This window comes from Calliphora vicina, chromosome 4, assembly GCF_958450345.1.
Source record: "Calliphora vicina chromosome 4, idCalVici1.1, whole genome shotgun sequence".
In the NCBI taxonomy this organism is placed as follows: domain Eukaryota; kingdom Metazoa; phylum Arthropoda; class Insecta; order Diptera; family Calliphoridae; genus Calliphora; species Calliphora vicina.
The window spans coordinates 94,046,535-94,074,129 of record NC_088783.1 but is presented as its reverse complement, the minus strand read 5'-3'; the positions used below and the strand labels follow the sequence as shown (position 1 = coordinate 94,074,129).

At 29.9% G+C, this 27,595-nt stretch overlaps 1 protein-coding gene across 1 annotated transcript in view; it reads left to right on the top strand.

Annotated features, from left to right (window-relative positions):
* The first annotated feature begins 580 nt into the window (after nucleotides 1–580).
* LOC135958833 (uncharacterized) overlaps nucleotides 581–27,595 on the top strand; it is a 201,593-nt gene continuing 174,578 nt past the window's right edge. The window contains exon 1 of the mRNA XM_065509746.1: nucleotides 581–762. Coding sequence (XP_065365818.1) covers nucleotides 582–762 — 181 coding nt within the window. The 5' untranslated portion in view covers nucleotide 581. The remainder of the gene's footprint in view (nucleotides 763–27,595) is intronic.

Sequence of the window (27,595 nt, the reverse complement as noted above, 5' to 3'; positions counted from 1 at the left end):
AGCAAATAGGCGATATGTATTTATGTTTTCGTACACAAAATTCGTTGCTGTATTTTCAATTTAAAATGAAAATAGAAATTATTCGGTTAATCGAATAATTTTAAATTAACCGATTATTAACCGAATAAATCTAAACCTCGATTAATTATTTGCTCGATTAACCGATTAAACCAGAAACCCGATTAATTGAATACCCTAGTTCAAATAGATATGAAATAAATTTTTTAAAAAAAATTTAGTTTTTTTAATTATGATCTAACAATACAGCAAAATATTTATATTCAGCATAAACTAAAGTTTATAAAGTATAAGGTTGTTTAATGACATAGCAACTTTATATCGCTATGTCGTTGAAAACAAAAAAAAATGTTCATACTTTATCGCACCACCCTAGTGTGTAAATATCAATGATCATTAAATTCAATATATTAATGCCCACATATCGCAATCGTGTGCGCAATTGTGTGTGTAAATTTTAAAAGTTCAATTTAATAACGTTATATAAAAGGTCTTTCATATATTTGACTCAGTTTAGTAAACATCTGCTTGTTGTTAAATAGACTACAAAAGCTGCATTAAACATGTCTTATTTAGGCAACACTTCCGACTTAGAAAGCGAAAAGATGGATTTCGGTAGAAATCGTAAAATAAATATTGTTTCTAAATTACAAGCTCATAAAATATCGAGTGAACCAAAGTGGTCAAATAAACACGAGGATGATTCCGACTCAGTTTCTACAAATGAGAACTTTTTAACTAAAGGTAATTTACATGCTATTAGTGTAATAGAACAGTGTTAATTTTCATAGCTTACAACAATATTATTAAATACATCAAATTTTCAAACTGTAGGCGGCTCCTAACAAATAACTATATATATATAGTATATCTAAAAGACTTGATTTGGATATAGTAGAATAATGAGAACAAACAGTGCCGGAAATTGTGAAATTTGCCAAAAAAAATTTATTTATTTATTTTTGCTACAATAATTTGTATACTAATTATTTATTGATGGATTAATGTTAATTGCATTTGCAAAAACTGGTTTCGTCTGGCAAAGATCTACCAAAGATTATAGTTTGTTTTATCATTGCGAGATCTTTGCCAAAAGGAGAAAATCAAAAATTAGTTGTTCCGGATATTGTGTTCTTATTAATTACTCATCATATTAAGTCATAAGGGCGATAAAAATTTATCCATAAGACACATTCAATGATTGAAACCCCTGAACATTTATTTATACAAAGCTTACCTCACAATAAAATTTTGCTTTACATTTGAAACAAGTGTGAAATTTAAGTACTTTTATTTAAACTTAAAATATTTTATGTTTCTAGTTTGAACACTAATCCATAGACAACAACTAGATAGGTAACTGAGAGCCAAAAACCTAAGTCTGTTGTCAAAAACCTAATTCATGAGAATGTATTGCATGTCCCAGCGGATTTTTTTCAACATACATCTTCCAACTGAGACCAATGACAATGTAGATGCGACTAATCCAAAGTCTGTATTCAGTTTCTACTTACATTTACACAGCGATGGCCTAGGCCGTCATATGGGTCCAACTCCACTTACATTGTAAGCGAAGGTCGGATGGGTCTAACTCCACTGACATTTAATCGTCTTAAATTTCTCTTTCTGAAGCCGAACATTTCATTTAATATGAAAAATACACAACAACACTTACTATTTTTAATTTATACTTATTTATTTTATTTAATTATTTATTTTTAAACCATTGAAAGTACAAAAAACACTTTACAATATGAAATTTTTCTTTGAAAGAATAGAAAAAACAAAGAAACACCAAAAATTAAATAACGTGACAACGGCTGAACCAAAACAAACAACAAAACTATATTAACAATATGATACTACATTACTTAGCCATCCAATTCAGATGCAAGTACGATGACAACATTTTGTTCGATTTTGTCTTGTTCTTTAATTCTAAAATGTATTTTATTTTACAATGGAATAGCAATCGGACTCATCTGAATCGGATGCTAGTTGTATGCTCTTAACCAATTTTATTTTATGTTTTACTATTGACATAATAGTATACATTTGGATGTGTTTTAAATTGTAATAACCTGCGGACTGCTGGGGTATTTTGTTTTTTTCTCACCCGCATGTGTTAAAAGAGAGTCATTTTTTACTTTCTCCTTCCCAGGCGAATTTATACAAGGTGGAGTCAGTCAAACAGCTGATAATTTTTGTATTCGCTTTTTGGTTCTAACAACTGTCAAAGCTTGTTTTTATATTTAAATATCTACATATTCTAAGCTTATTAACAAAATGTTTATTGTTTACATAAATAAGTAAAGCCCTCACTATTTTGGTTTTTTGACATTTGTTAAGACCAATTTTTTGTAGAACTGACACCACCTTGTATGAATTCGCCTTGCTCCTTCCGTTCTATGCGTTTATTGTATGACATAATATATTTGTAAGGCAAACAAGAAAACAGCCAAATTTCGTAAAAACAAATTTATTTGCCTATAAATAAATATTTTCCTCCATTTTGGTTAATTTTTATTTGATCTTACAAGACCAAACAGCGTCAAATAACAGCTGTTGCAGCATGTGTTATCGCAAAAGTAGTGTTGATATACATATCTTAAATTAATAATCGCTATTTAATGAAAATAAATCTCAAAAAGACAAATATTACATATTAAATGTTTTTTTCCATATACAGTGCAAAACCGAATTTTCGCGATAACAGAACCCAAAATTGTATTGAACAATTTTATGTAATTTTTAAAACTATAATTGTTTTTTAAATATTTTTAAAGAAATTGGTTATTTTGAGTTGTTTTTTTTTTTGGTAAATTATATTTTAAACAGCTGAATCACGTAGTTCATATAGTTCTGTTGTCGGCTTATCATTTTCCAAAGCCCATTGTATGCATATGTTTATCGATGTAATACAATCGTCTACCTTAATTTTGTTTTCTTCCTGACCACTATCGTATAAATCCTCCGATTCCGTATCTGATAATTTCATTTGACCCTCATACACGAGATTCTTCTTGAATCCAGATGATTATGTCAGAATTCGTGAAAAGATTTTCCGTACCAATTTGAGCTACAAGTGTTCCAATAGTTGAAAGATCATCGTTTTCTTCCTGAATTATATTTTGTAAAATATTTAAGGGCATGTTATCCTGTTCACTCCATTCGAGCAAGACGTTCCAGGATTTTCGGATATTGGACACTGATATTTTATCCCAGAACGTAGCTAGAATCTGAACAGCATTTTTGAGATTGAAGTTTTTTAGCTTGAGCTCCAAATTTGTTCCCTTCCCATGCAAGTGTGTGAGCAGTTGTTTTTTATAACTGCTCACACACTTGCTTGGGAATTTGGTGAAAACTAACTTACTTGTGGAACAAATTCGTGATATATATGATGTCATCCAGGCGTAATTATTGGAGTTGTATATCACAGGATTATTGAAAATACTTTTAAAAGTTTTCCAACAACCAACAATTTCAGTTTGTCTGTGCCAATTCGCAGGGCAAACAAGTTATTCGTTCTTTACATATTTTCCTTCCCGAAGCCGTTTTCTCATTACATGTGTCAACAGTGTGAATTGGAAGCATCCTCATCAAAGTAATCCTTAAACTATCACAAGGATTAAGATTAGGTTTCGAAGACAATTTCTCGCCCATAATTTTTAATTTCAGTCGACTCTGAAATTTTTATTATTTTTAGAAAAAATAGGTTTTTTTTTCAAGTTAATTAATCTAATGATAAGATCAAAATAAAGTTTATAAATTAAATTTGTATTCGATATATTTTATGATTACATGTATTTCATTCAAAACAATATTATTTATTTAAAAAAATAAAGAAAGGACGATGGATTTAAAAAAAAGTTGAAGAGGTCTCCTCATCCAAAACATTTTTCCATACAATTATATCACGCTGATAACAAATATGACAAACATTTTAAAGTATTGCCGTCAATTATCGAGATATTTTCACTTTAAGTCTTCACTAAAACCCATGGTTTTTCAGCATTTTTACTAAAATAGAGTGGAGTTTAACTAAAAGGAGAAACTAGACAACTTTTTATAAATATTTGGTATTAAAATTGGAAAAACATTGAATATTTTGAAAACTAAATATTATAATATTTGACAAATATCTGCAAGATAATCTCCAAGTTCTTAAAGTAAAACAGTTAAAAAACAAGACCTTTTATACTTATATTTAATATTGTTGATCTAATTATAATCTACTGTTAAAATTAAAGTTAAAATTTTAAATTTTGAAAATAGACAAACTCCATGTATAAATAAAAAATAATCTAACATTAGACTATGTGAAACGTATAAAAATATAAATCGCTTAAAAATACAAAAATCGCAACATAGACTTCATGTCTTCAATTAGTTTTTCTCCCAGTATGTCATTCTAGGCTGAATGACTTTTATGTGAAGAAGAAGACATTTATTGATGCATTTTTTTAGTGAAAATAGTTTAAATAACAAATGTTCAAGAAATAGTGAAATTGTCTCTTTAATTTAGTGCCAAAAATACTTAAATATTCTCCTTTTATTTTTCTGCCATGCTGATCAAATAATTTCTGTTTTTGCTCTATTTGATGAAAATATTTGATATTGTGTGACCACACGGCAAATATATTTAATGATTCTTTTTCGCAGCAGTATGGTCAAACAAAAAGTGAAAAATTAAATTCAGTATATTACAACAAAATTCAACAAAACTTTATTCAAATAATTGCTTTACAATTCGAAATAACTGATTTAACTTTAAAAATATATGCAAGATCAAATTATATATTTTTTATGTATTTATTAGGGTATTCAATCGATTAACCGTTAACCGTTAATCGGTTAACCGATTAATTTTGGACGGTTAACTGTTCGAATAATTTGAAATTGCCGATTTTCAAATAACAAATAAACCGATTAATTTGTGTCCATTAACCGAAATTCCTTTTTTTTGCACTTTAAACAATTTTGTTGTATTTATTTTTCCATTTCAATTCAAAGACAAATTTCAAATTAAAATTAGATATTTTTGAACATCCAATAAACATGATTAGTGAGTATGTATAACAACTGACATATTTAATTTACATGTATTTGAAACTTTGTTTGTATTTACATGTATGGACGAAACTTTTTTTGAAATGAGTCTTTTATCATAACTAAACGAAACTATTAAATTGATCAAAATCTAAAACAATTCAAAAATGAATATTCCTTATCATGCTTTTGATTTCTCCAACATATACAATCAGGGAGAGAGTTTTTTCCAAGAAAAGTTTTATTAAATCTAAAGAAAAAAATCGTTTAAATTATACAAATCATGCGATTTCAGAAATATAAATAGTAGATGTTAATATCTTTCTAATCTGTATTAAACCCAAATTTTTAATTATCAAATATACGAGAAAACATGAATTTTAATTTTGATGTTTACAACAAAAAAATACTCTCACACAAAAAATAATTGACTTTTTTGAAAACTGATGAAACTATATGAAAGATTATAGAACAGTTCATAAAACACGGATTTTAAGTTATGACGTTATTGCAGCAAATAGGCGATATATGATATCTCAAATACCTTATTTGCTGTTTTTTATGTTTTTGTACACAAAATTCGTTGTTGTATTTTCAATTTAAAATGAAAATAGAAATTATTCGGTTAATCGAATAATTTTAAATTAACCGATTATTAACCGAATAAATATAAACCTCGGTTAATTATTTGCTCGATTAACCGATTAAACCAGAAACCCGATTAATTGAATACCCTAGTATTTATATAGCTAGTGGTCACACTATGTTCACATTAAGAAAATATTTGGTTTGCTGACAAATAAGTTTGTATGACTAAAATCAACTGTTTTGTTGTTTGCTCTAAATTTTATTTGTGGTCAGATTCAAGCAATTAAATATTTGACGAAAAACTTCAAATATTAGCTGTGTCTGACCGTACCTTTAGTCACAGAAAATCGTGGGGTGCAAAAACTATAAGGAGTGGTCGTAGAGCGCTGAAATTTGGCACAAAGAATTATATGGACCAAACTAAGAAAAAAATTAAATTATATCAAAATCGACCACGCCCAACGCCCACTGCCCATACAATCCAAATAGATTTTTTCGTATAAAATTTGTTCTATCCAAGTAAAAGTCTATAAATTTGGTACATATATTTTCTGAAACAAAAGAACGTATGGCCATGCCCACCGTATACCGCCCATGCAATCCAAATGCAATACATTTTTGTATAAAAATTATAAGGAATGGTCGTAGAGCATTGAAATTTGGCACCGAGAATTATATGGACTAAATTAAGAAAAAAGTAAAATTTTATCAAAATCGACCACGCCCAACGGCAATCCAAATAGATTTTTTTGCATAAAATTTTTCCTTTCCAAGTAAAAGTCTGGAAATTTGGTACATATATTTTTGAAACAAAAGAAGAACACATGCCGAGTTTCAATAAAATCGCCATGCCCACCGCCAACGAAACCCATACATAGATAAGAATTTTTTTGATATTTTTATTATTCGACAAAAAATTTTATGTTTTCATCCTGTTCCGAAAACTATTTTTTCTTTTAATCGAAACAGCTTGGGGGAAAGTGGGGCTACATTTTTTTTCTCCATGGAAAATCAAAAATAAAATAATTTTTAGAGACTAATAGATTTGGGCATATCTTCATAACCAAAGATCCCAGAGGTAGAGCATGCGGAGGCTCGGCAATTTTAATAAAAGCTCGAATAAAACACTACTTAATGTGTGATTTTTGCGAAGATTATCTTCAAGCTACTACAATCTGTCTTGAAGATTTTCATCGAAACTTAGTGATTTCATCGATATACTCACCGCCAAGATTCTCAATTACAGAAAGTCAATATAATAGATTTTTTAAATCACTAGGCCCCCGTTTCCTGGCTGCTGGCGATTATAATGCTAAGCACACATTCTGGGCATCACGAATGATTACCCCTAAAGGTCGTATTTTGTTCAACTCAATTTCTAAAATGGGTTTGCATGTGCTTTCGAGCGGCCAACCTACTTACTGGCCACGAAAAATACCGGATGTTATTGATTTTAGCGTGATGAAAAATATCCCTAGAGAAATGATTCAAATTGAATCCTCGCTGGAACTATCTTCAGATCACTCACCCACTATTATTACTTTATTGAGCCCCCTAGAAATTGTATCCCCGACTGGTAATTTAGCGATGGCAGGCACAAGAATAAATTGGCTCAAATATAAAAAATACCTCAGTACACATTGCTCGGAAAACATACCGCTAAGAACACCAGAAAACATCGATCACTCTCTTATCAATTTCGATATAAATCTCAGAATGGCTGCTCAACATGCTACCCAAACCCCCCGACAATTCAGATATAATAGAATTAATTCTGCAGATGTCGAACGGCTCTTAAATGAAAAAAGAAGATTTGGAAGAGAGTAGCAATTGCACAGATCCCACCAACTAAAATCGAAGCTTAAAGATTGTATAAAAAGACTTAAAAAGCTCTTGGAATTTCGAAAAATGGAATCATTGAATAAATATTTAGAAAGCCTATACGCAACCCCGCAATCGGATTACTCATTATGGCGAGCAACAAAAAATCTTAAAAGACCCGTTATATGTAAGTCCCCCTTGCGAAATTCAAGTGGTGGTTGGGCAAGAAATGATACTGAAAAAGGGAATCTGTTTGTTAATCATTTAAAAAAAGTATTTACACCGAACACATCAAACGAAGCAATTGAGTTGCCACCTGTTGCACCCTATTTTGGAGCAGCCGTACCCCTACGTTTTGAGATTCGAGAGATCGAAAATGCTATTGCTGATTTAAATCCCAAGAAAGCGCCTGGTATGGATAAGATCAGCAACAAGATGCTTATGGAGCTACCCCGGATAGCAATAAAAATAATTCTTTTTATTTTTAATGCTATATTACGACTTGAATATTATCCTCCAGAATGGAAGGTTTCACTGGTTACCATGATACCCAAGCCGGGAAAAGATCACACAAAAGTAGAATCATACAGACCCATCAGCCGATTGTCTAATATATCAAAGCTATTTGAGAAGATAATTATGAACAAGTTGTACCCGATGTTAACTGAAAACAATTGTATTCCAAATCATCAATTTGGATTTAGAAGAAAACACAGTACTATCGAACAAACCCATAGACTTGTAAATATGGTGAGAAAAGCGTTTGAAGAAAAGAAATACTGTTCTGCACTCTTCATCGACATCTCTCAAACGTTTGATAAGGTATGGCATGCTGGATTAATATACAAATTGAGTCAAAATTTACCGGTAAACACACATAAGCTGTTGGAAAGCTATTTAACTGGTCGAACATTTAAGGTTAAAGAGGGAAACTTTTTAAGTATTGCACAACCCATTGAAGCTGGAGTCCCCCAAGGCAGTATCCTGGGACCTTTTTTATATTTGATGTATTCGTCTGATATGCCAACTAACAATCGCTTTCATACATCAACATTTGCTGATGATACTGCTATTCTAAGCATTCATGAAAACCCTCAAGAAGCGTCTCGTTACTTACAAAACCACATATTTGAATTAGAAAAATGGTTAAAACAATGGAAAATTTACATTGCGTAGAGAATCATGCCCCCCTATTCATATCAATAACCAAACAATAATTCAACAATCGGAAGTGAAATACCTCGGAATACATCTCGATCGTCGCCTTACATGGAAAAGTCATATAGATGCAAAGTTGACTCAAATGAAATTGAAATCAATTCAAATTAATTGGCTTATTGGCAGAAAATCCACGCTTAGTTTAGATTGTAAACTTCTACTTTATAACATGATCATAAAACCGATATGGTGTTATGGCATACAGTTATGGGGCACGGCCTCAGCGTCAAATGTAGAAAAGATCCAAAGAGGCCAAAACAAGTTTCTAAGAATGATCACAGTTGCCCCCTGGTATATCAAAAACGCGAATATACACAAAGATCTAAACGTGCCCATTGTAAAAACTGAAATCTCGAAAAACGTACAAAAATATTTAAAAAAACTTGAAGTTCACCCAAACCCGCTGGCCCGCAACATATTAGATAACCGTGGCCACACTCGATTAAGAAGGAGGGACACAGCAGACCTAATCTAGAAGGAAGAATGCCAATTTAACCAAAACAACCATGAACACAAAATTTTTTCGTCCGGCACTGGCTGGACTAATTAAATAATAATATTAGATATAAGATTTGAACCACTTATTGTTAGTTCATTAAATAATGAAGATACAATAAATAAATGATGAAAAAAAAGGTACATTTTTGCTTAACACCCTTGCATGGACTTTACTTAAATTTTTTAAAAATAAAATAAAATTTTTCTTAAAATTATAAGTGTACATCTTTAAACATTTCACTACAAAACTGCATCATTTGATTTTTAAAATTGAGTGTTTGAAAAATTGACTTTTGGACACCAAAATCCCTCTGTGCCACAGTATGCACAGTAGGATGTACAGTACATCTTCATGTACAGTACATTCGCTACAAAATGTACGAAATACCTTAAAAAATTTTAGAGTTTGCGAACATGTACATATACAATATACCGTACACTACGATTGTGAGATGATGATCGCAAACACTACGAATAAGGTACGGTACATTGAACACATTCACTACGTTTAGTGTATTTTTTAGCGTACATTTAGCGAAGATTTTGTTGAACATGTGGAGTATTGATGAAGGCAGAAATTGATATATTTAATACAAAAATAATGACTGAGAAGTAAGAAAATTGAAAGATAAGTATTTATAAATGTGTTTAATTGTAAATTCATTTCGTATTTATATGTTGCGAAAAATTTTAAATAAAATTTGAATAAAATATGGGAATTAATTATCGAAAATCATTTAAAGATTTTTATTTGCATTGGCAATTTCTACAAGTACCATAAAAACCCTTTTGAAATGGTTACAAAATAATGGATTGATTGAATCAGATAGTATAATAAAATTAATTTTTTCCCAACAATGCTCTTTTGTATTCAGTTGCATTTTTTTTTTTGTTCTATTTTGCCTTCATTTTATATCTAAAAATAATGAACTGAAATAGATCAACAAATTATTGAAATGGAGAAATCAATTAAAAACAAGGGATTTACTCATGCGAATTTACTCACATAAATAATGAAAAATTTAACAACGACATGCATATATTTCTAATAGACAATACAAGTAAATGAAACAGACAAACAAAAAACACATGGAAAAATACTATACCGTACATGTACTTTAAAATCTTCGCTACCTAAATGTACCCCAAAAAGTTCACTACGTATACGCTAAAATCTACCCTAAAAAGAACACTAAACGTAGTATACATTTCGAAAAGTACATAAACGCTACGAGGTAGTGAATGTGTAGAAGGTTCCGTACCTTATTCGTAGTGTTTGCGAACATCATCTCACAAACGTAGTGTACGGTATATTGTAAATGTACTAGACTTGCCACCTTTTGAAATTTCCAAAACGGGACACCACTAAATGATCAGAGAACAATGGAAAATGACCTAGCGTGGGTTATAGGACTTGCTGAGTACATTACAAATTGTGTCAAAAAATTTCAGAAGTACCTTCATATTCTGAAGTTATTCTGAAAAAACCGTTTACAGTGATGTTTTTCAACTTATCGATCTGTAACTCAGTCAGTTTTTGCTAGAGTTTATAAACCGGTTAACCGAAAAACCGGTTTTTCTTCCAAATCTCGGTTTTTTGCGAACCGGTTAATTTAAAATGTTGATTTTCGGTTAACCGGTTTATCCGGTTTTTATCACTCGGTTAACCGGTTTTTAAAATTTGGGACTAAAATTGATAAATCTCACGTTTTTGTGCATTTTTAATATTCATTGTATACACATTATTGGTCTGATTTGAAACCTAAACTGCTGATTTACAATACAAAACTGTTTAGATTAATATTTTTAAGAATTACAATGATTCTAAATAATAGAGGACGATGAGTTTACTTAAAAACTTTTTTGCACATAATGAAACTATTAAAAATTAAAATTAAATTCCGCATAATTCTATAAGTTTAGGCTAAATCTTACTAATGATTCATTAAAAACTTAGTGATGATCTTACCAAACGTTAAATTGAATTCGATGTACATACCTTCCTTCAATAAATTTGACTTCATTAGTGTATTTTGTTCTTAAAATTTTAATTTATTAATCACTTCGTTAGCTTTTCAGAAATATTACAGGAGAGACAAAAAACGTTCTAAAATTCATTATTTGAAATATTTATGAAATCTGATAATGGAGTTTTTTATAATAACAAATAATCACAGCTAAGTGGAAGTGCGTTTACATCTTATAGGTCCTCTTTTGGGACTTGGAACGTTTTGTCTTTCATATCAGAAAGTAGAGGTGAAAATAAATTTCAAAGTTATCAAATATTAAATTAAAAAAGTGATTTACATTTTTTGGTTGAAATTTAATGAATAAACCAATAATTAAAACAAGTATTTTATATTTAGTAACATATTTATAATCATTTCCATTTGACTGAGATAATAATTTTGAAATTTTTACAAAATAAATGGACTTAGCACTTTTGTATATTTATAGTTATTTAATATTAACCATTCCTGACTACTAAAAATTAAAAAATTTAAAGCTGTATATACTTTTTTGTACATTTTATGTTTTTTACACATATATGACGGTTAACCGGTTTTTTCGATGTCGGTTAACCGAAAAACCGGTTTTTTAAAAAAGTCCATTTTTCGGTTAACCGACAAACCGGTTTTTTAAAAAGTCGGTTTTTTATAAACACTAGTTTTTGTTCAATTTTTATTTTTTTTAACGTGTTGGGAAAGAAAACTTATTACGCTTCAAAATGACATGCATTTATTGATACATTTGTAAGTTATAAGTATTGTTTTTGTTACGATCTTTTTTGATTTGAGTCGCTTTTCATTGCTTATTTTGATATGAAAGCTTATAAAAATTTATATCAATGTATAAACAAAAGTTCTTAATAAAACATACTTTTTTGAGTATTTTCTCCCCCAGCGCATATAAATGTAAAAAAAACAGGGTAAATATTTTCGAACTTTTTTCGAAAAAGTTTAATAACTTTTGCAAATATATAAACCGATTTTAATAAGTAATATCTCCTTTTTGTCTATATAAAATTGTCTTTAAAGCACTGTGCAAAAAAGATTTGGTTTTCATAGAAAAAAATTAAAATAACTATTGTTGAATTTGAAAAATTTCGAAAAAAAAAAATAAAAAAAATGTAACTTTTTTAATAACTTAAACAATTTCTTAGATTATTTTTTAAAATTTTGAAATCGGTTTTAAAATGTCTGAGTTAGAGGTATTGAAGTACTACTACTTGTTTCAAAATAACTCAAAATTTTGAGGGTGTTCAAAATCTTTGAAAACCGTTTTAGCATGTCCTCACCTAGGCATACAACCTCCATTAGGTTGCTTTTGCCCTAATATCACCCTTACTATTCTACATTTTTTGGGGGAAAATGTTATTGTGTTAGTGGGCGTGGCACCTCCCATACAAAGTATATAGTTAATTTCTAATATCTGGAGTACTATAATTGTGAAGTTTTTAAACTTTGTATGAATCAAATTCTTGTCACTATACGGAGATTAGCTGAAAATTGGCGAGACTGAATTTTTTAAAGTAAATAGTTATTTTCAAATATCTGGAGTACTATAATTGTGAAATTCTTCAAACTTTATATGAATCAATTTCATATCACGACATGAAGTTTAACCAAATTGGGAAGAATCGGAACAAGGTTTAAGTCACCTACCACACAAAGGAAAATAAATATTTTCAGAACTATATTTGCGAGATTCCTCAAACTTGTCCGATAGCCCACTTATCATTTTACATAGTTTGACTGTAAAATGGTCAGGATTGGATTAGTGGGAGTGACACCTCCCATACAAAGTATATAGTTAATTTTCAATATCTGGAGTAATATAATTGTAATGTATTTAAACTTTGTATGAATCAAATTCTTATCACCGTACAGAGTTTAGTTAAAATGGTCTAGATCGGAACAGTGGGTGTGAAACTTTCCATTCAAAGTACATAGTAAATTTTGAATATCTGTATAATTAAAATTGCGAGATTCTTCAAACTTTGTCTGAAAATTTATTTTTTATAATTTTACCTAATTTGTTTCACCTCATTAAAAAATAGTTTATAAAATCTTTAAATTTTTATTTTACTACGTAGGAGTAACGAAGCGCAGCAGGTTATTTAATAAAGTTTACCTATTTCAGTACATAATTTAAAATTTATATTATTAATCGCTTCTATCAGCTTTTTTATTATTATTTGAAGTAATAAATTCAACAAACTCAGTCCATTTCAATGGACCAACAACTCACCTTTAACTAAAGGTACAAGCATCCTAGAGCGAGTATCGTGCCATTTATTTTTCATGAAACTTAAATAATGTTTACTAATGAGTTTATTGAAACTAATGAGTTTATTGAAAATTCAGTTTTAAGAAAATACTATATTTCAGAAAATAAAGCATCCTTGTTTATCGGTATTTAAAATTTTATATTTTTTTATATTTTTTGTGGTAATTAATGAAAAAGTTATGTTTTTTTTTAAACGGGACAAATGGCGTCCCGTTCAGAGTATCGCCGGGACACGGGACATTCGACTCTAAAACTGGTCTGTCCCGTCGAAAACGGGACGGTTGGCAAGTCTAAAATGTACATGTGCGAAAACACTAAAAACAGATGAAGGGAATGTGTTCTTTAAATGTACGGTACGGTTTATTTTCGAACTCTGCTTAAATCATCACTTGATACAATATCAAGAGAGGTAGCAGGAATTCCTTCGTAAACAAAGAAATCTATCAGATCTGGTATTTTGGAAATAGCAGCTGGCTAGTAAGTGGGCGCTCCTGTCGATAAAGAACTGTAAATGTTTTTGGATATACATTTGAAAAGTTCTTTGCCTTTTGGGTTTGATAAATTTAATCCCCACCAGGTGTGTTTGGCATTGTAGTCACCACCAACTAAGAATCTATTGCCAAGTTTATTGAAAAAGTTTTCATATTGAACACATTTGATACTATATCTGGGAGGGGAATACACAGAGTAAATCGATACACTACAATTATTGCAAACTATTTTAACTCCGGCAGCTTGCATGTATAATTCAGTAATTGGTTCTAATATTTCATACTTAATAGTGGATTTTATGGCGATAGCCGCACCGGCATGCGCCCTATCATTAGGTTGATTGGCTGTTATTAATTCAAATCCTCTTATTCGAAAATGGGCTTTACTGGTAAGGTGTGTTTCGGAAACTAGTAAAATATCAATAAAATTATTTTTCAGGAAAACTTATATTTCGTTTACATGATTTAAAATGCCATTAGCATTCTATTCTGCAATTATTAGGTTTATTTGCATAGTTTTGTCATTAACATTGACATCATATTCATCAATGTATTGGTTAGCTCAATTTGTGTTGCAAGCATCGCCTCAATTTTTTGGAGAACATTATTTACTCCTTCATTTGTGTCTCTAACAACCTGGGCATATGTATGTTATATGACCGCTATTTTGAGTAGCACCTGAGAAGTTATGGTTTAAATTGAAATTTCTGTTTTCATTTACATTTCTTGAACTTATATTTTTGCGTTTATTTACGAGCTTTTGATAAACTACACAGCCCTTATAGTTCGCTGTGTGATTTCCTAAGCAGTGAACGCATTGTGGTGGATTACGACTTAGTACATTCATTGGTTGGATGCTCTAGGCCACATTTTACGCATGAATATGGTCTTTTACAGTAAGACTTAGTGTGCCCAAATTGTTGACGTCTGTAGCATTGAACATTTAAATTTTTTGGGAGCTTCTACAACAATAGTGGCGTGACCAAATGTATTAACATTATAAATTTCATGGTTGTTAGATTTAGGGTCTAAGTCAACAAAAAACGTTGGCAGTGGGTTCTTTGTTACACGGCAAGTTATATTTCTTACGCTTCTAACTTGATGTCCTAATAACAGTAAATTGGCTTTTATATCATCAATTGACGTTGTGTGCTGAAGACCCTTTATAACTACGATAAAAGCCCGTTCTTGCTTTAGTTGTTATCGTCAAGGTGCTTAACTATTTTTTGATACGAGTCAATTGTCTTAATGTTTAAACGAACCTGTCAGTTGCTGTATGACTTATAATAGAATTCATTATTTGCAACTACTTTGCTTAATTTGCTAACCATATTGGCAATATCACCGACGTTTGGAATTAAAATCGGTGGAGGTTTTAGTTGTTGGGATTGTTCAGGTGATGTATCTTCATTATCATTTTCATTGTTGTTATTAGCAAGAGCTGCAAATCGGTTAGACGTAGATGGACCTGTTACAGTTGCTGACGCTTTGGCTCGAATATTTGTGGCGATTTCGAATTTGTCCTCTTGCAGTATGTGCCTGCAAAAACATACTGCCAGCTTAGCTTATCATCAGAACTGCTGTCACTTAGGTTAACATTATTATCATCATTATTATTATTAATTTTATTTACAGCGCTAGACTGAATTTCATTAATTTTTTGTTGTTTACTCAGCATTTCACTAGTTGGCATGATTGTGCATGCAAAGTATACGTACATTGAATGTACGTGCTTGTTGTTACTGTTCTGTTTTTTTGTTTGGTGTTTTATGTCCAAGAATTTTTATATACACTGATGGACAAAAGTCACCGCCATTTCCCTTTAAAATGTTTAAAGGACTACTACGTTATAAATATAATTGAAACACAAAATTTTATTTTTTCAACAAAAACAATAATTCATTTTAATTATACTTCTGTTAAAATAAGTCTTTTTAACTTAACCTAATTTACAAAAACGTAGCGTGGCGATCCTTTATACGTCCTAAAGGGGAAATGGCTGTGAATTTTGTCCACCAGTGTATGTATAATTGACTTTTTTTTATTTTTTGTTTGTGATCTATACACTTTGTTATTGTTAAGAATAAATATTTTAAGAAATAAATGTTTTACGCACAATCGCTTTAAAGTATGTCTTCAAGAGTTCGCACTTCGATTATGACTGTAGTTATAGGAATATAAAGTCAATATATATGCAAAATGATCTGATCATTTATGATATATAGTAGGTACTGTTTATTAATATTGTGAACCAAAAATTCCCTTTTGAATTTATATGACAGTACTTCAGAAAATGTTGATATACAGAAAAAGTGATTTTAGCGAAGCCGGTGTTCCATACACCCCATATTTTTAGGTCCCTTCGCCCAGCCAAAGGCCAGAATTAGAACAGAATAGCGAGTCGCTATTCTGTTCCAATAGGTTCACTACTAGCGACCTAATTTTTCTAGAATAAACGGCGGCATGAAATAACCCCCCACGAAATAACACCCCAAAAATAAAATAAACCCCCAAAATTTGGGGCCTTATTTCATATGCAATAAAACCCCAATTTTGAAAATGAAATAAAACCCCAACGAAATGAAATAATGCCCCAAACTGAAATGAAATAACACACCATTATTGGGGTATTATTTCATATGAAATAGAACCCCAATTTTTAAAATGAAATAACTCCCCAAACACAGTGAAGGTGATCAAAAACAATTGGGGGATTCAAACGGTCTGCTATTAGGTCATAATGTCCGATAGTTTAAACACATTTTTGTTGTTTTTCAAAAAAAAAAGAAAATTAAACTAATAAGACTTTTTGAAATATTTTTATGGTTTTATCATAAAATACAAAATCGCGCGATTTTTTATTTTTACACAATTTTCTGCTGCGGCGCTTGATTACAAAGCATTACAGTAATTTGCAAATCAGTATTTCAACTAAACTGGTTTTAAGTTAAACCTTATAGCTCTTATTAAAAAAGTTAAAGCTGACTAAATATACAAATTTCCTATGAAAAAGTACCAATTTTTTAAAATTGAAATTTACATAATTTTTATTTATTTAAATGTGAGGAAATAAATTGAATTGCTTCCTCGGAAAGCAACAATAGGAAATAGAACAATATTTTTTAACTTACTAACATAAAACTCAAATATAATTAAGCTCATTGCAGAGGTATGGCCCTTAATATTCCTGGAAGATCTTCGCATTCGTCCTGAATTATATTAAGAGCCTTTAACTCCTTATACAATTCTTATTCGTTCTTGTGGTTGTGCTCAACATAATTCTTGGCAAGTAAACAGTTACCAGCTGTTAGCACACTTACTCTTGCCTTGCAAGTTTTATTCCGGTACTCTTATTTACTGGTACTATTGTATACCGACTTTTTGACATTCTGACCCAAAAAATTCATTCTGAACCCAGTTTAAATTTCAAAATTAATTTTTATTTTTTACAACTTTCTTTGCACTGCGAAATTATCACTTAAACTTTTTTTGTGAATGGTAAATGGTTGTTAATACATCGAGAAATAATTAACAGATTTTAAGTTTCCTTTATACACTCAGGTCTCGTTTTATGCGATAGAAGCTTTCACAAAAAATACTCTAGCTTCGTACAAAAACTAATAATTCTTTCCAAAATTATGAAAAACTGCATAAATTCAGATTTTAATTAAAAAATCAAAAAACAAAAATATATTTATTTAATTTACTTAAACAATAAAAACAAAATACGTTAAACAAAAATATTTATAATTACAGAAAAAGTGAAAATGATCCAAAAAAAATGAGCTAACACATTTTTTAAGGAAATTCTGTAAATATTCATGATTAATCTTGGTTATTGGTTCAACGTCACTTTCATCACTAAATGATATAATCATATTGTCATCATATTGTAAAATATCATTTTCATCACTAGAATTAATCTAGTGAATAGGGGACGAAATCGATGAATTTTTAGGAGCTTCAATTGCTTCTTTTCTTGCAAAATAATTTGTCATTAAACTTTGCGATTTTGAATTTTTAAGTTGCTTATGCAACTCTTGATATCCGGACAACAGATCAGTCAGCCCGCGATGAATCATTAATTCTCTTTCCGTATCTGAATCTATATTAAGAATTTGATTTTGTAAAAAACATTATATCAGTGATGCAACATTGGTTTAATTTAAAAAAGGTAAAAAGGTAAGGCCCTTAAGGGCTCGGTTACGTAAATGAAGAATTAAAAAGAAAGCTTTAAAAACCTTCTAATATTTCAAAATCTTTTAAAAATCTTAAAACAAAAATTATTTAAAAATCGCATAAATTTGAATCCTCATAAAAAAATCCACATAAAACGAGACCTGAGTGTATATTACAAAATGAAATTATCCCCCAAAATTTATATTGGGGACTTATTTCATAATGATTTTTTGGGGTATTATTTCATATGAAATAATCCCCCAATTAAAAAAATGAAATAATAACCCAAAAAATGAAATAACCCCTCAAAAATCGTTGTTGTGGCTCTCTGTACTAATTTTTGGGGGTTATTTCATTTTATTTTTGGGGATTATTTCGTGGGGGGTTATTTCATGTCGCCGAATAAACTATAGTCCAGCTGGTCTGAATTTTTTTTACAGTGGTTCAAAGTTTTAATTTTTTGTATAAAAATAGACTTTTTTTATCTTTTTTTCTTTATTGAATCTTTCTTTTTAGAAATTTACAATAAGTATTCAAATCATAACCTAAACTAAAGTTGTTATTGCAGCAGTGCTCGTTAAATGATTATCTGGCCAGATCCAGTGTTTCCAATCGCCTCAATCATCTATGACCCTCAAATGACAGCAACTCCCTGGCAAGGGGGTTTGGATGCTCTATTAGTTTTGAAATGTATTTTAGAGTGGAGAGTTTGATCTCCTCGCGTATTATGGGGACATTGAGATCCCTATGGATATTACTATTGCGAATGTACCATGGGGCACCTGTTATTGTCCTTAACACTGCTGACTGCTTTCTTTGCAATTTTTCAACGTTAGATGAGGAGGCTGTTCCCCATAGCTGAATGCCGTATAGCCATAACGGTTTTATAATTGTTTTGTACAAAAGCACTTTGTATTCCAAGTCTAGAGCAGACCGTAGGCCAATTGAACTGACTTTAATTTTATTTGCGTAACCTTGGCTTCAATATGGTGGGACCATGTTAAACGGCGATCAAGATGGATACCGAGATATCTTACATGGCTCTGTTCTGGGATTTTGATAATATTTATTTGTATGGAAGGGCAACTTTCTCGTCTTAAAGTAAATGTAACGTGAATACATTTTGTTGCATTGACCTTAATTTTCCATTTGTCTAGCCATTTTTCCAAATCGCCAATGTTAGACTGGAGTTGTTCAGAAGCTATTGCGGGATTTTCATGTGTACTTAAAAAAGCGGTATCATCCGAAAATGATGTGTGAGTCAGTGCGCTCGTAGGCATATCTGCAGTATACAAAATATATAGGAACGGCCCTAGAATACTTCCCTATGGTACACCAGCGGATATTTTTCGACGTGTTGAGATCACATCCTTTGATATGATTTGGAAAGATCTTTCTTGTATGTAATTTTTAAGCAGTTTATGTACGTTCGCAGGTAGTAATCTAGTAATTTTGTGTATTAGTCCATCGTGCCAGACTTTATCGAAGGCTTGAGATATGTCTATAAATAATGCGGAGCAATACTGCTTGCTCTCGAAGGTTTTCCGAATAAGTGTAGTTATCCGATGTACCTGTTCGATAGTACTATGTTTCCTTCTGAAACCAAATTGATGGTCAGGAATAATGCAATTTTCGTCAGGTGCACTATAAGTCTCTCAAGTAACAACTTTTCAAAAAGTTTTGAAATATTGACAATATGCTAACGGGACGGTATTATGTCACTTGAGTGACATCTTTTCCCGGTTTTGGTATCATAACTATATCAGATATTTTCCATGAGGATGGGAAATATCCAATACGTAGTATTGAGTTAAATATGAACAAAATAATTCTCAGTGCTGAGTTGGGCAGATTACTTATCATCGTGGTAGTAATTTTATCTATACCAGGTGATTTTCCAGCCTTAAGACCTTTGATTGTCGTCTTCACGGTAGAGAACCGGAATTTTAGTGGAATTATTTATGACATTATCTCTAATATATGAATTTGTATCATTTGAGGTAAATACATTCTCCAAGTGATTGGCAAATGCTTCGATTTTTTCTGAAGTATTTTTTGCCCATTCTCTGTTCTGAAGGCGTATGGGCGACTCATATACAATAGGGCATTGCATATTTTTCACAGCTTTCCAGAGACTATATTCTGTTTTCTTAGTAGGGTCTAAGTTTTTAAGATAATTTCTCAGGTTAGATTCTTTATTAATCTTTAAGGCGACGTGAAGTCTTCTTTGGCACTGATTAAGTTTAGCCTTTAAGTTTAGCTTAAGAGTTTTATGATCTCAGAAAATTAACATTGGGTGAGTGTACTTCATTTTTCCAGGTCATGGAAATAGTCAGTTGTATAAAATCAGCATTATCTTGTAGTAGATTTATTTTGTGATCTGTTAAAAATTAATTTTTTTCTAAAATCACGTGTTTTAAACTTCATTAATTTAATTTTAAAGTCAAATGGGAATATTTTGCTATTGAAGAACACATGCCACAATATAGCATATTTAGTGTATATGCTTAATTTTATAATAATTTCAATAAACCATGTGGTCGGCTAATGTGGTATAGCTAAAAATTACCCGAACTTACTCTATTCTGCATCGTTATAGATAGCGAAGTCGATATACACATTTAATCTGTCCGTCTATATGTTGAAATTAACTTTCCGTAGTACTAGGGTATTCATTCGACAAATGATCGTTCGATGAATCGAATAATTTCTTACGAATAATTATTCGAACAATTTAAAAATGGCATTTATCGAATAATTCGAACAATTTTATGTAGAATAATCGAATAAAACGAATAAATGTTCATATATATTTAAATTTATTAAATTGTTTAAAATTTTTTCATAATTCCAAATTTAAATAAGTAATAATGACTCACAAAAATTGTATTATTTCTGAAATTCGACAAATAACTGAAGACAAAGGGACTTTCGATCACTGTAGATGAGTGTTCCGATAGTTCCTTCTATAAATATATAAATGTTACTGCAAGAAGTTACAATTCTAAAAACAAATCTTTCAAAATTTTTAATTTTGAAAGATAAATATTTAAATTTTTAGGACTTGAACCAATGAAAAAAAAAGGTTCAGATAAAATATTTGTTATTTAGCTGGCGAAATTTTAGAAGAATCGCAATAAATAATTAACATTTTAACTTAGATTAAAGTGGAGTTGAATGTGATGGAGAATGTGATTTTGAAATATATGAAGGCCATGATCTTAAAATATATGTATATAAGTGATGTTATTAACCGCGTAAGTACGTAAGTGTTGCAAAATATTTAATAAATCGTATGATAAACACAAATATGGTAAATTAAAGTGTTGTTGCAAGAAAAGCATGGAGTTCGTCTTATATCTTTGTCTAATATGGTTATAAACTTTTTGCGTATTTGTAAATGCGTCAATCATGCACTGCCTGACTTTAAATTAGCCACGTTCACTGACAATGATATCAAACTTGTAATTCCCCAAGACCACTTTATTAAGCAATGATTTGGCAACGTTGCTAGAGCTTGATGTATAATACAATTTGTTGTAAATAATTTAGAAAAAGTGAATAATTCATTTCCTAAAGAATTAGTTACTCAATTATCGAATTAATGAATGTCGCGACATGAAAATATACATATCGATGGCTTAATATAAAAAGGCGTAACTAATTTTTTTCAAAAATATCAATATAAAAAGGGTATATTAAATAACTTCATTGAAATAAAAATAAATACATTTTAAATGAGAAATAAAATGTGAAGTCTCTTCTTATCCAAAATTGCATTAGAACTTTTCTTGTGTCTAAAATTGTATGGATTTTATTAAGTTTTTTCCTTCTCCAATAAAGTAACAAAAAATCGAGTTACGCCTTTTTTATATAAAGCCATCGATATGTATGTAATTTTATTAATTAATTTAATTTTTTATAATGAAAAACTAAATTGGCAGACATGGAGGATAATGAATATTTCAAAAGATTCCGGCTGTCGATGGCCACGTTAAACAGCTGATTTATGTAAACATGTTGTCAATTGAAGGCAGGATTCCCAACTTTCACATCTATTTTGAGAGGTATTGCCAACTGAAAATAATCTTTTTTATCGGTATATTGAGAAAAATAAAATTGTTAACGGACAGTTTATCGGCCTAATAAAATTATGTCGACATTTAGTAACAGGAAGTTTGTCGATACATTGAGAAAACGGGCCTTAAATTTTCTCTGTGAAATGTAAACACAAAAACCATACGATACAACTTAGCTTCACAAAGTGTATACAACAACAAATTCTAACCAACCAGCCAAACTAGCCAGCCAGTCGTACTATTCAGTCGAGCTAGCAGTTTTTGTTACGCTGCGTAGTACGAAAACAAAACTCGAAACTGACAATGCGTAAGCACACACACAGAAATGTTTTTGCTGCTGAAGTCGTGTAATCAGTTCGGTAGAGTTGAAAACTGAAACATGGCGGCTGCTGATTCGTTTGGCTGCTGGAAAAACAAAATCGATTGCTACTTGCTGTTGTAATTAGTGTTGCCACAACCTCAAAATTTTTGTAACCAAGTTTGTTTAAAAAAATAACCAAAATGCTAAAAAAGTAACCAAAAAAAATTTATTGCAAACGTCATGTTTTTATACTTCAAGATAAATTTTATGTCAAGATTTCACCATTTACAATATTATGAAAATTAGTTCTTAATCATAAAAAATTCAGAAAAATCTACCAGAATAATTTGCAATTAAATATATATATTTTTTTTTTTTATTTTTCTATTTTACACAATTATTATTACTGAATGTAAATCTTTTAATTTTTTAAAAATATCTGACTTGAACATCTTGCGTTTGTTGATGCCTGAGGTAATGTCGGGTTAAGGAGAAGAAAATTTTACATGATATTTTGTTGTTGGGCAATAGATTTGCGCAACTAAATTGCCTAGTGTGAAAGGCGTCATAGCTTTTCAAATATTACACTTTTTCTGTGGTTTTGCTGAACATTTTTCATTTTAAAAATATCTGCATGCAGCCTGTGGCATATGATATTGGTAATTTTCAAGAATGATAAACTAAAGATTACGCCATCACGCGCACATAATTAAATCTTTCTGCTCATGTAGAACTCAAAGAAACTGTGTTCCTATTGGTTAATAGTCAAGTAATTGTAATTCTAAGGTTGCCAACTCTGACATAATACATAAAATGTTTCGCCAGAAATTGTAATTTTCACATATGAAACAGATTTGGCAACCCTTAAAATGGAATATCTACGTCATTTAATGGGAAATCGTGCGCAAGGCGTAATCTTTAGTTTATTATTCTAAACAAATAGCTAAGGTTGAAGCTAGCTAACTAAATATTATATTTAAACTTTCTTGTTCACATATTTTTAATCTTATTCAATTTAAAGAATCGATCAGAGGAACAAAATTGACAAATTATTTTGGTGCAGCGAAAAATATAATTGAAAACACATATGTGGGACATTTATTTTTAAAACTTTCTTTATTTTTGGTTATTCTTCTGTTTATTCTATATGTTTCTTCTTATTGGTTAAATATTGCATAAATTGAATAAAATGTATAAATAAATCTGATACAAAAAAATAGTAGTGTAATACTGTACTCGGTTTTTTGCGAACCGGTTAATTTAAAATGTTGATTTTCGGTTAACCGGTTTATCCGGTTTTTATCACTCGGTTAACCGGTTTTTAAAATTTAGGTTTAAAATTGGACCTACATTGGGTTTTATAACCCGAATTTTTTTTTTCACCAAAAAAAATTTTTTGACATGCATTTTTTTTCAGAAAAATTAAAAAAAAAATTGATAAACAATTTGGAAAAAAAAATTTAGTTTTGTTTGCCTAAAAATATTAAAAAAAATTATTTTAAAGTATAATTTGGTGAAGGGTATATAAGATTCGGCACAGCCGAATATAGCTCTTTTACTTGTTCTATATCAAGGTGCATTTAATAAGGTGCCATCGGCAGCACAGCTGATTATAGAAATAGCTCGCACAAATGTCAAACTACATATATAAAAAATATTCGCCCGTACGCCCGTATGTCAAACTCTATATATAAAAAATAAGTGAATTCGCCTGTATTTATTTCAATTCGCCACTGCTGTCACCTTGTTAAATACGCCTTGTTCTATATTTTATTTTATGTTGTCTTCTGCACAATTTTTTTTTTGGCGCACTAGAGAGCAGTGATGGGCACAATTGTGCCATTTTTGGCACTATTACGTTTTGAGTGGCACGATGGCACACTCGATACTATTTTGGCACTTTCTATACTTTTCAAAATAAATCAATAAATAGATTATTTGAATTAATTTCGGAAATAAGTATTAAAAATTTTAAATTTTAAAAATAACGAAGCTTTGATCGATACCTGCAGTATTTGCAATACAAAATAAATTTTTTTCTTCAAATCGAGTCATTAAATTAAACATCTGTACTAAAGTTCGATTACACTGTCCAACAGCATTTTTGGAACAGAATAGCGACTCTATAATTCTGAAAGGGCATGTTGAGTAGATCAGTTTTGTAGAATAAACTTATAGTCCACTGTTTTGAATTCTGTTTAACAGTGGGTCAAAGTTTTCATTTTTTGATCGAAGGGAGCAGTATACTAACTGAAAAAAATTGTAAATAAATGTCTAAGAGAATTCTTATTGTCAGAGTTATATTGTGGAATTTTATGGGGATCATTTTTGTGGAATATTTTAACCCTCTAGCTCCTCTCCTTAGGGGTCAATTTGACAATTTGTTCGATCATTTCTTAATTTTTATTTTTATATTTTTATTAAAGTTTTTTGTTATTTATTTTGGAATTTGAGTGGAATTTATTTAAAATGTAAAATTTTTATAAATAAACAAAATAATGTAGAAATGATTAATGGCCTTATTTTGTATCTTCAAACGAATTTTCGTTTACGTTTTCGCTTGGAACGAAAAAATAAAAATTTGGTATTTTATAAAACGAAACGATATTGCGTGGTATTGATATTGATGTGGTACCAAGTTTGAAAACATCGATTTTATGTCAACTTTCTGCCAAATAAATTAAATTATTTTTATTTATTTTCCAACAAATAAAATTTACTGAAATAATCAGGATGCACTAAGTAAGGTGAAATCAACAACACAGCTGATTTTTATTTATCTATTTTGAAAGTGCTTGAGTTTTGACAAACTGAATTTATTTTGAAAAATTAATAAATTTTATTTTCAAAGAAAAAACTTTTAAATCAAAAAACACGAATGAAAATATGAATAAAAAGATTTAATATAATGAAATTTAGATAAAGCACTATTAAACCGTTGTTCTTTTTCAAATATAATTTAAATTTAACGGCCGTTTTTTAGTTAATATGCAAAAATAACAAAAGCTTTGTGTTTACATTGGTAACGGTTTTGTCAAAGATTATTTACATTGTGTGTTGACATAAAAAATAATAAATTTAAAAATTCTAACAAAAATTTAAATCTCTTTAATTCTGAAAAGCATAATTTTGAAGCAAAATTTTGCTAAAATCGACGTTAATTAAATAAATAAAAGATACAAAATAATCAGGTGAGTATCAAAATAAACATCCCATTAAAATAATCTAAAAGATGCCAAAATAAAATTTGTTTATTTTTTTAATTTTCAAATTCAATTTTGACAAAACCTATGCACTTGTCAGCAAGAAATATTACGTTTGTTGTGTTTGTTGTCGAAACGCTATGACCTGACTTATTACATCATGGAAATAATTGATTGTTTTTTACATTTATTTGGAAAAAAACATTTCTTTGTATGCACGTATATATTTGTATGTTTTTTCTTTGAAAATTTAAAAAAAAATTATAAAATTTAATTTTATATACATACAGAAACGAAAAATACGTTTTGAAAAATGACAATTTTTTTCCAAAAAAAACTTTTCGTTACAATTTACAAAATTAGAGCATAAGAATTTTTTAAATTTTATTTCGTATAGCTATTGGCCCCATAATCATAGTCAAACACTAAAAAGGTAAACAATAGAAGTCTAAAGAAAAAAGCAGTTAGTGGTGGAAAAATGGAAAAGTTAAGATTAATATTTTATTTGGGATATTTTGGTTCTAATTTTATTTATAACTATTAAATAATTGCAAAATCTTTCCCAATATTTTTTAACTTAAACATTTGTACTTTTTGCCGAACTTTTTTACTTGGCGAAGAACAGCTGATTCTTGTTAACCGAGTTAAAAACAACTTCATCTAGTTTTATATTTAGAGTCGACTACAATGTCATGATAGACCTAAAGTCCACTTTTAAGTAAAGTCGAGTATAATTCTCTTAAAATATACTTTATGTTTGCCTATGATTATGGACCAATCTCTTTCATTGTCCAAAGACAATGTCGAATTTTGATTTCTCTTGGGGATTTTTTCACTACATAATTTCATAATTTTTTCATAGTCAAATTTGCTAAAGTTAACTTAAACTAATTGAATAAAAGCCTCCGAAAATTTATAAATCCGACCAGATACATTTTGATCAAAATTATAATTTTTATCTTGAGGAATTCAAGATTAAAATTAATTTAATCTCCAATCTTCTAGTCATAACCCTGCCTGAGGCCATCATAATCACATTATGCCATTTGCAAATATGAATTCAAAGAGCCTAATAGCAAATGACGTAGTATGTTTCGATTGAATTACCATTACTTTTTAACAAATTGTGTTAAAAAGGGATACAAATAGTGCATTTACACCGAGGCGAAATCTAGTGGATTTTAATTGAAATCTTGTTCAAAATCGATACCGTTTACAAATATATTTAGACAAATTTCAAAATATTTGGTTGTGGGACTTATGTGGGAGCTATGACCTATTATGATTCGATTGTCATAAAATATTTTTACGTGACTTTTATGTATTTATATGAGAGCTGTGGCCAATTATGGACCAATATTCACAAAATTCAGTATTATGATTTTTGAATACAAATTACTGATCTGTGTACTATTTTGGTTTAATATATTAATGCTATGACCTATTATGGTCCTAAGTATTTAAGGGCTATTTTTGTAGAATTTCAAGAGTGGACCTTATATGGGAGCTATGCCGAATTATGGACCACTATTTAAAAAATCTTGTAGTACGATTCTTGGATACAAATTACTGATCGGTGTAAAATTTTGGTTCAGTATAGATTTTTTTTGGATATTTGTGCATGTTAATGTATTTTCCTGAAGTGGTTCTTATATGGAGGTTATGATCAATTATGGGCCTATCATCATAAAATTTGGAACATCGATTTTTGTATATATTGAATAAATTTGTTTTGAATTTCAACCTGATAACTATATTTGTAAGAAATTTATGAGGATTTTAGTGATTTTCGGGAGTGGACCTTATATAGGAGCTATGGTTAAATATGGACCGATATTCACAAAATCCAGAAGTATGATT